Raw genomic sequence first — 11,049 nt, 5'->3', positions numbered from 1 at the left:
GCAGAAGATTATCTCTCTAATAATATCAGGGAATTTTAGAATACCAATAGACCTGATGGATCTCTACTTCTGTCTCTCAATAGCACCTTGCTATCAGAACCTTATGAAGCTGTCATACCATCTAGTTAAAGGCAGTATTCGCCTTGCATAGAACTCAGTGGTTTTCACCTATGTTTTTTTCCATCTTTTCATTTGGCTTGCAGATGCTATATTCCTTAAATACTAGGATGACTTTGTTGATTTACCTTGACAGATCTTGTTTTTCCCAGCATCTAGATGAGTTAGTTGTTACAATTAGGGCAGCAGCTCATGGCCAGAAAGTTACTTCCACAACTATCAGCAGTTGAATTAAGTATACAATTGCTGTGGCCTACTTTCTGACTGAGGTTTTCCCTCCAGAAGGTATTCAAGACAGATCTACAAGGAGTCAGACAGCTTCATGAACAGAGGTAAATGTGTGAATAATTCACTCCAGTCTATCCATCATGTATACGTTATAAATGGGGCACGTGCTCACGATGTGATCCCCAAAGCCCCATCATCAAGATCATGGTGGGACAAGTTTGAATCAAAAGCACACCTCAGAATGTCATCTTACTAGCGAGTCCATGACATGAAACTCCATGAGAACCAGGAGAGTGGCAGAAACGTTTTGAGTGAGAGTTGTAAGACTAAATTAGAAACAGACCAGATTGTAATAAACACATCAAATAATTTACTTCTGAGAACAATACGAGAACAGAATCATTGCATGGAAATACACACTTGCATCTCAAATGACACCATGAAAAGAACAATGCACAATATCACAACAGGCATCATATAAATAGAAGCTGTACATTTCTGGACCATCCACTTATTTTTACAGGAACTCAGTGCCAACATGACGCCTGGGTTTTGCATGTGTTTTGCTGCTGTGCCACTCCTACACCAGACCAGATTTGTGGACTGTTTGAAGACCTGTATCCCAGACCTTGATGTGGTTTGGGGAGGTCATGTTATTATGGTGTAGTGGATTATGAAACAATAATTTGCAAAGCCAAAAGGTCTGGCTAACATTTTGAGTTCTGACGTAAACGGTAAAAAAAGGCTGAGACAGTGAAAAAAAGTTTTTAAAAAACATTGTTTTCTGTATACAATGCATCTAGGGGATAAAAAAGGTAATATCTGATGATTCAGTGTACTTGTGAGATGTAAAATAGTCCCGTGTGCGTTAATTTACATGCACTGCATAGGAAGTGGGATGGTGCACCAAACAAACAATAGTCTGTGTTGAGACATAAATACCCTTCAGGGCACAGCCAAAACCACTCTATGTATATTTTAAAGTATTGGTAACAGTAGGTCTGGAGACAACTGTGCTGTCAAGCCAGAGCTAAAACAAAAGATTCAAGTGGATGCTTTAATGTTGTTGTACATCTGAGCACGAGGGGCCATATTACATACATTTTTCGATGGTGTAAAACAGAGAGCAGTTCCATTACTACCATCTTGTCTGTTTGTGTAAGAAACAAAGGGGCAGACCGATTTTTCTCTATAGAGCAATAATATCTGTACCGTATTTTCTTCTCGTGGGATAAGGAATGGGACAAACCGATTTTGCTCTAGTCCATGTCATAGAAAGGTTTTTCTACGAGGTCAATAATGAATGCCACAGATTGTGAAACAATGTGCAATACTTTTATTTATTTTTAAGGGTTTCCAAATATGTAATAGAGATTTTACCAAATAAATCTTTATCCATGAATAATATTTTAAAACAAATAGAGCAATCTGATTGTGCACTATTTGTGCTACTTGTGTAATAGAGATGGTAAAAACGATTTGCCTGACATTTAGGGCCATCTTACGCCTTTGAAAAGCAGAAGTAAATTTTTTCTGATTGTTACTTTGCACACAACAAATAAGGGGGCTTATTTACAAAGGATTTGCACATGTGATGTGGTGCCACAAAGAAACAAAGGGCGGTGCAAAGCACATCAATTTATTTACCTGTATAAAAGCTTCCACTAAGAAATAACCCCCCTATTGTAAAGCCCGTCTTTGTCTTGGTTCAAATTCTGTTTGCTTCTGTGCCTATTACACATGTTGCATGTTTTTATTTTGGCGCCCTGCACAGTTTCTTCAAGACGGGAACAATATTCCCCGTTTTTATTAGGAATGACTGGTGTTGAACTGAAAGTGAGAAGAAAGGAAAATGTGAGCAACAAGCAAAACTGGACGTCATGTTCTGACAGCACTGTCTTTAACCAGGCTCTAGAATTCCACCCCATGATTCTAGACCCCTACATATTGTCATTTAAAGGGACCATCGACTGACGTCGTAGTGTCTCTCAACGGCCAAAGCAACACTCCGGAATGCTTATTTTTGGTGGTTGTTAGCGACGCAGGGCTGGGCAAAGAGAAATGTTTATATATATATATATATATATATATTCTAAATGGCCCCTTTAAACTACTGCTTCTATTTGCATGTAACCTACATGGCATTTTAATCACATCTGCATTTTGGTCGTGATACAACAGCACATCCCCGCTCCCACAATCCAAAAAGGAAAAAAGAAAAATGACACATAATTGATGGCTTGGCACAGCTGGATTTTTCACAGTAATACATTTTCACCTCTGAGTTTCATTTCATGCCGGTTCCATTGCACCTGAAACATTGTACTTGCCACAAGACATGAAGAAAGGTGTGTCTGGCACCACCACTTTGAGAGCATCGCTAGTTCTCAAAAGGATTTATTAGCATGTCACCATCACCATTTCCTCATAGCCTTGCATTCTACGGTACTTAACAGTGCATAGTCAAGCAGCAGTGGCACCGAAAACGTGTTCGTGATGGTAAGAGCATTAGCATATGCCCCTTCTCACGGTATAGCCAAGTAGAACAGGAAATATCTATCATTGGTTGACAAAGAGAGCCCTTATCATATGGCTGCTAGCAGCTCAACCCGATTGTCTCAAGCACAAAACATGATATTAAAGGAAGGATGAAGATATCTGCTGATAAAGAAGATGGTCTTGCAAAAGGACAGCAAATGTGCGTAGATATATTCAAGTGATGTTTGACGCTGACAAATCAAAAGGCCTGTTTACAGGAACATCTAGGTTATTGGGACTGCTGCTACATCGTCGCCTGTTTAAAGGGATTCGTAGGAGAATTTTATGGACAGGTTCAGGTAAACTAGACCTGTTGGATTTCTCAAATCCTTCTTGGGAAAATAAGTCAGCGGTCTGAAAAAAAAGATGTCTGAATTCAGATAAATCAATATATCCTCCCAAAGCAGCATCATAACTTAAATTGAAGACACCGGGTTTTGAGCCTGAAACTTTGAAGATCTGGATGCGGCCTATGAGTTTTAGCAATATGCATTCATAGTCATGTTTGCAGTAGAAGGCATGCATAACTACAGCCAATACCATCACCGCCACATTTGACTCAACCATCGGACCATAACTTACCTGTAGAAATAAAGACATATTCTACAGGTAAACTGACTTCCTTTACACTTGAGCACCTTGGGGTGTAGTACACCATAGGTGTTAAGTAAGCCAGCATTATGTATTCTACCATTCTTATTGGTGATCTTGGGCCCCTTTTGAGGCCAGCCAGCAAGCAGAGACTCTGTCAAAAGTCTTTTCACTCACTGCAGATAGAAAGAAGCAGTATTGCCCTCGCATTACAAAGTGCTCGTTACTGAAGATCTCTTGTAATAGTCATACTTGGGTCAGATGTCCAAGCCTTCTGCAGATGGCGCAGAATTTGGATTTTACGTTATTAGACATGCTATGTAGTTAGCTTATCTCTTCATATCTTTGATTTGCTTACAGTGACAGACAAATAAATTCACACTGCTAAGCTGTACCTTAGAAGACTGTCAGCATGGGAAACTACCAGTACCTTTAAGAAAGAAGAACACGGTATGACGTGTATCTAGTTGTGTTCTCATATTTCTATTAGAGTAATATAAGGCCTTTGTGAATCTCTAGTTGTCATGTTTTCCCTGAGGAGAATACTGTAAATTTACTAAAGTGAAATAGACTGAAACAGGATTGGCCCTGCCTGTCAATGAATAGGACCTGCAGGTGATATGTTTGTGTGATGTGTGTATAAGTGTCAGTAAACCAAGCTGAAGGATGTGCTTGGGCCGAATGACCTCTAGCTACATGGGGCTTCCTCTTTCACAGAGATTCATTTGTATCCTCCAATAGCACAACACCTCCTGCCATTCAGACCCATGATTCCTCATCTTCTTCTGTCCTCTCAGGTTGACTTCGTCCTTGATCACTTCTACTCCCAGAAGTCTTGGACTGGGGCGAGTTGCTGTGATCAGACATCCAGGCTTCATCATCAGAACCAGGATTTTCTGTGCTTTGAGCAGTATTTCTCACTAATGAAGATCTTTGAGATTCCTGAGACTGCCTACTTGAAGCTTGGCAGGCCAGAGCTTTCGTTGTGTCTTTGGCACTGCCTGCAGTAGTTTCCTGCCTGTACTTCACTGGGGTTGGGATTTTCGATGGCTGCTTTTCCGGCCTATTATCCCGACGTGGGCGAATTTTAGGGCGTAGCTTTAGCTTGTAAATAGATGGCACTCTCTCTGGCTTCTTTAAGGACCTTCTAGGCTTGGTTCCTTGAACAGGTTTGTATTTGTCTACATCATTTGCCTGTGGGACAGTTGTTGAAGACTCTTGGCCATCGCATGTTGCCTGAGAACTTTGTGTATTTCTTCTGAACTCCTTGGACACTCCACGAGTTCGCTGTGAGGGCACCCTTCTTAGCTTTAAGCCTTTGGTTTCAACTGTGGCTGTTTTCCTCCTTGTATGAGGTTGTTCCATTTGCAAAAGCTCTGTTTCTCCCTTTGTCCCATTTGAGATGGGTAAGCTTGGTTCTGTGGGAAAATCGCCTTCCCCTTTCTGTGGAATTTTGGCAATCCAGTTCTCCACATCCACTCTATTGAGCTTTTTCTGACCTTTAGATAGTTCTGAGATCACATTGTCATAGTTTACATTTGGTTGCCATTTTGTGTTAATATATACTCCACTTCGGGGCACTACAACACCTTCTCCCCCAATCTTTAGTGTGCTTGGGAAGGAAGACACAGAGGACAGTGTGCTGAAGTCGTGGACTGCTGTGTCACTTGAAATGCTACAGTCTGGAGTAAAGTCAGCAAGTCTGTTCTCTGTGTGATTGTTCTCATCCGAGTCTTCTTTCAGCTCCTTAATGTTGGATAAAATCTCATCCTCCAGGCTCCTGTAGAGTTGCTGTTCTTCTTCCTGGTTAATGGGTAATGGTGTGTATGCTCGCTCCCTTTCCACATCATCTTGAAGATCTTTGTTGTTTGTGTTATTTCTCTCCATAGATTCATCTTCCCATACTGTATCACACCTCCCAGTGCCTCCACCAGTCTCTAGGTGAGGTCGACTCACTTTCTTTGTTATTGTGTTCAGACTGCGGTCTTCGATATGTCTTTGAATACTACTTCCAACACTGCATGTTCTTAACATTTGATGAGCTGGAGATTTGGTAGTATCGCCAAAAAAGATTGAACCCCCATTTCTGAACTGGGACTCTCCTTTTGCACCTATTCTCGGAGTGGGAGGCCTGGTGGACATAGAGTTTTCTTGAAGTTGATTCTTGAGATTGGGATCCTTTTTGGATGAATTGGCTGTTGATTTTGTTGGAGATGTAGACAGTAATGACATAGGCACCCTAGAAACTATGGCCGCACTGGCTGATTGAGAATTCAAGTTTTGCTGTTTTCCTTTAGCCTGCTGTCTGGTAGCTGGTTGTGGATGTTTAGTGGGACTCAAAGAGCGAGTTCTTCCAGCAAAAGCTCTGGTGCTTTGCTCTTGATCTGTGGACTGTTGTTGAGCACCTTTGAATGTCGGTGGGGTGGAGTCTTTTGACGTGTTGGGCTGTAGAGGGTTCTGTGCATGCCGGTTTCCCTTTACAGATGACTCATTCTGGCCACGTACTTTGGTCCTCGCAGCTTGTCTGCCACACTGTGTCGGTGAGATTACTTCTGATGCCCTACTGTAGTCATCCTCACTTTCAGTGAGCTGGGATGCCAATGATGATGTAGAGCTGCTGATATGATCTCTCCCTGTACGGGGTGAAGTAATCTGCTTAGCTTTAATTTTGTCGTCTGGAAAGGACTTCCTCTGAGAAGGAGTAGTTGGGCGCTCCTGTGATCTGCATAAGAGGTAAAAAAAAAACATTACACTCTTCTTGACTGAGACATATGGAATAGGGGAGTAACTCTTTTTAAGAAGGTGATCTTTACAAACATTTTTTTTAATTTGTTTTTTAACCTTTTTATTTCAGTTTTCCAGGAAATCATACACAACAGTAACATGCTAAAAGTGTAAACATGGCAGCATTTCTTTACAGTTGGATTACACAGTTTCCCTCAGACACCCCACTGGCCGGCACAGAGAGGCTTCATTCACTTACAAGATAAGCATGGTGCAGAAAACAGAACTGCGTAAGCTTAAAGCACGCATTGCTAGTGGTTTCTTTTACTTGGGTGCATACTCGTTTCCACTCACCATCTGTAAACTGTTCGTCCAAGTCCTTATTCCATCTATTATGAATTTCTCCATATCTATATGTCTGTCTCCTTTCAGAGCCGAATGAAGATGAAACATGAGGCCTCTGCTGGATCCAGTGTCTAATAATAAAGTTAGGGTTTGCGACTCATCTGGCTCCACCAGGAAAGCTGTCCAGATCTCTTGGATCTTATGAGAAAGTTTGGCATATTGCAAAAACTGCCCTGGGTCTACCTGGAACAGCCATCTCGCCTCATCCATAGCAATTAAGGTGTTATTTAGATAGAGATCTCCCACTGTGTTGCAACCACCTTCCGTCCATTGGGTCATATTCATCAACGACTGTATATGTTCAAAGGGTTTCAGCTAATCAGATAGGGAGCAGTCTAGCGTATGGGATCCCCCCATTACACGTATAACTGCTAATTCTCAAATTTCTGCAACCTGCCGCACAATGAATGGACTGCCTATTGCCTCCTGAGTGCTGCTCATCAGGTATTTTGGAATGTCACCCAGCAGCGTTTTTCCCCTGTTAATATCCTCTGCACACCATAACACATCATATTGTAGTAACTCAACCATATAGTACAACCACAGATCAGGAAAGCCCAACCCGCCTTTGTCAGGATCCAGCTATAGGATGTCCAGTTTAACCCTACTTCTCTTGCCTATCAATACCAAAGACACTAGGAGGCTATTTAGTTCTGCAAACGTGGATCTTGGTATTCCACATGATCTTAAAAAACAATAATCATGAAGGGTCTGACTTAATAAACTCCATGGGACAAAAAGGCAAACGTTTATTCCAGAAGGGTTTCTTTCCTACATTTACAGCAGATTTCTGACTTTTCCTTTTACTTCAAAGAAGTACTCATGGAACTCTACAAAAGTTTCCAGGAATACTCCTCCATATTTATTCTCGCATGATTTCCACAGACAGAAAATCTTGCATGAAAGAGTGTGGTGAACTTTCCTACCCCGTTTACACATTGAGAGTTGATTCCTTTTTGGATGTTTGGTGTTAAGCTTATTTATTGGGTGGCAAACTCCATTATAAATGTTTGAGCATACCTTCGAGGTAGTTCCAACCCCACTGACCTACCCTAGGAACACCAGTTTGCCCTCCAATTATAAATTTACGATGTTGTCAAATCTGCCATGATGGTATTTTTTTCTGCCTTCTTAAATGTACTATCCGTCATTCTGCCTCAACTGACAAGCATGCTGTTCAGCTTTGACGCAATGAAGATTTCATTTTAAAAGAATTGAAAATATATACCGCATTGCTATATTATGTTTTCTGGGGTCACATTACTGTTTGATGATAGTTTAATCTTGCTCCCAAGAGGCCCAAACAATCTGGCACACAGAACTTACTTAGTTTCTGTAAGGAATGATTGTATCACCAGTGACGGATCCTCCGCTAAAGTCCAACAGCTGATCTGCAAGCATAACAACACATGCTCACTTACATTCACTTTTTCACATTCATTGTATCATTAGCACTGACTTGCACTCATTCATTTCCACCTACTCCCATGCACTCTCACCCTGAATCACTCATTCACACTCTCTCACTCACTCCTACTCACTTATACTTACTCATTTTGACACACACACACACACACATCTACAATCCCATATACAAACATACATGCTCACACATGTACACACTCTCACCCAAACTCACTCTCACCCACATGCACGCACAAAACATACATTAAACCCATTTTTCTTTCTTATCTAACATGCCAGAGAAGGTCCCGCTCTTGCTGCTCCACTTTTTATTACACTAATAGTGAATAATAAACTATTATACACTATTAATGTAATCAAAATGACCAGCAAACAAGGTTAGAGCCGGACTGTGATAATACGAGGCACCCTTGTGTTCTTGGCACTGATTTTGCCACCTCTGAGGCCACGTGTTGCTAGGGGTAGCAAGGGGCAAGCTAGGGGTCGCAACTGCGACCCCTAAATGACATCCATGAAGAGGCAAGCAAGGAAAAGCTACAAGCATGGCTTCCCTAGGTTGTGCATATAGCTGTCTGTCTGTGCCAACATTAAGCCACTGCATGTGTTGTATTGTAGCTTACATTCACAATTTCAAACATGATCATATCGTTCACCAGCCCTCTCCTTATCCATCCTACCTCCGTTTCATCTGTTACCTGCTTCCCTGCCTCCCCCATTTATGTTCCCTGCCTCCCCTATCTTTTCTATGGGAAGATTTCCACACACATGTAAGTTGACTACTTAGTTAAATGTGGGAGGGACCAGGGTAATAGCTAGAAAATTAGTAATATGACAACGTAGGAGGAGTTTACAAAATTGTAAGGAGGGACATGCTACAAAAATAGCCAGTTACAAAATAGTAAGACCATTGTCAGAAACTACACTTCCAAGGTTACTATAACCCAAAATGCCACACAACAGTTGTAAATATATGTCAGCTCAGCATCCGCTAAGTCTAGTGCCACACATTGCCATTCACAGGTACTGTAACACACACCCTTAGAAAATAGCGGAGGCAGGGCCTTAAAATAACACCTTATAGGAAATAATGTTAAAATAATTAAATTATTTCAACTTTAAAAAATAAACTATATATAATTGTTTTTTGTGTTAAAAGGTTATATTGTATTTGCATTTAAATATTTTGGAATGTAAAAAACTTTCGTTTTAAAAAATTAAACCTCAATCAAAAAATGTAAATAATTTTAAATGGCTTAGTATTATAACCTTTGCCTGAATTTACTAAATATTAGTTTAACATTAAAATTCTAATCTAGTATTTTGTAAACATTTTGTTGTAACCATAATATTTATCAATTAGATGGATATATCTTAATTATTACATTATCGTACAAACATGTAATTTGATGACTTAATGTACTGTAACATTTTATTTAGTAGTTCTAGGTTAATTATGCTTTTAATTTACATTTGTATTGTACATGAAAATACTTTTCATATTTTTTAAGAACTAAAAAAGTGTATTATTTTTCCCTATACTTTACCATAGGGAGGTCTCTGTCCCAGTGGTGGTGATCTCTGTCTAGGAGTGGAAGGATACTAGTAGTGTAAGTTCAGTGTTGGATGTCCCCTCCTCCATGTGGAGGAGACATCTAAGTCGACACTTAGGTTTAAGTCTACACTCGGAAATGGTGAACAGCAGAAAAGTATCACTTTACACTTAGGTGCAAGAGTACGCAAGTAAACCTACACATGTAAGTTTACCTTTGTACATAATGCCCGGAGTTTCACCAGTGCCCTGCTTTATTTTGTTCTCACTGCAAAAAGAATAGTGCATTTCTCTCGTAAAAAATACTTTAACTATTTTGCTCCAGAAATGTGTAGTAAAGGAATGAGTTAAATGGATGTGGAGTAAATAGTATGAAGAGTATGGATAATAAGCAATGGGGGCATAGTGGGTCTCCCCCTTATGCAGTAAAATCAATTTCTAAAAATATTGAAGCCTTGTAAAATATTAAATTAAAAAATGGAGGCATATTTTACAAGTTTAAAAATAATTCATCAGAAGCTATTAATAAATTAAAGTTAAACACAGCAGTATTTTTCTGACATTCTCACAGAGTATTTTACAAAGTGATCAGATGAATCCAGAGAGTGGGAGGTAGTGTATCAGGACTTTTTCCAGACCTGTGAAGTTACAGAGAGTAGAAGTTACCTTCTCTCTTTCACTTTCACCATCTTTTCACATTTTTAAAACACACATCCAAAGTTCTTGTATACTCAGGACAAGCTGTGAAGTGAAGCCCCATTACTGTGGCTTTCGTACATTCTAACTTTGCAGTTTACAGAACTTAACCTTGTGTTACTCTTTTCCTGCGCCCCAAGATGAAAATAACTGCACGTCGGCAGCCAAGGGGATGAGAAGTAATGCCCTATTCAAGTTTAATGGCTAAGAAGACTATGATTGTCTACTTTTTCTCTGCCATAGGGTAAGGTTCAAAGAAATGCACTGGAGTTAATACGCGATAGCTCCCTTAGATCATGGGCCAAAAAACAAGAAAAAAATATAGTGGAACTTCCTAAACAAAATCCATAAAGATGTGGACTTCACCACTACAAAGAATGAATATGTGTCAAAAACCAGCTTCCAAGAAGTCATCGTTTCTCTAATGTACTTGTGAAGTAATAGCGAGCTGTACGCCTGTGTTGCCTTCCATTGCATTGGTATCTAGGTGTTAGACTCCAGATGGCTCCCAGCCCTGTGATACTCAACAAAAGAAAGGCTGATGACCCTTTAATTCAAGCCTTTGTTTTGGGCCCAGTTCAAAGTAAAAACAAGTATTGGCATAGTCAATAGGTCTCGCCTTTGGGCCCTTAAAAGTGTTTAGCCATGCAGTGCATTATTCTGTTAATAATCCAGTCATTCCCACAATTTAGTTTTAAAAAATGCCCTCCTTTCTGCTTCAAAATATTGCTATTTAGTAGTAGTAAACTGTAGATTGTAAATATCAATCAGTGAAA

The 11,049-nt window shown here is 40.1% G+C and overlaps 1 protein-coding gene across 1 annotated transcript in view; it reads right to left on the bottom strand.

The window, feature by feature from the left end:
* Positions 1 to 724: 724 nt before the first annotated feature.
* Positions 725 to 11,049, bottom strand: part of GAS2L2 (growth arrest specific 2 like 2) — a 331,222-nt gene continuing 320,897 nt past the window's right edge. The window contains exon 6 of the mRNA XM_085649627.1: positions 725 to 6,196. Within this exon, the coding sequence (XP_085505753.1) occupies positions 4,234 to 6,196 (1,963 nt within the window). The 3' untranslated portion in view covers positions 725 to 4,233. The remainder of the gene's footprint in view (positions 6,197 to 11,049) is intronic.

The sequence above is a fragment of the Triturus cristatus genome, chromosome 3_2 (genome assembly GCF_964204655.1).
Source record: "Triturus cristatus chromosome 3_2, aTriCri1.1, whole genome shotgun sequence".
Lineage (NCBI taxonomy): Eukaryota > Metazoa > Chordata > Amphibia > Caudata > Salamandridae > Triturus > Triturus cristatus.
This window is presented reverse-complemented; position numbering and strand designations above follow the sequence as displayed.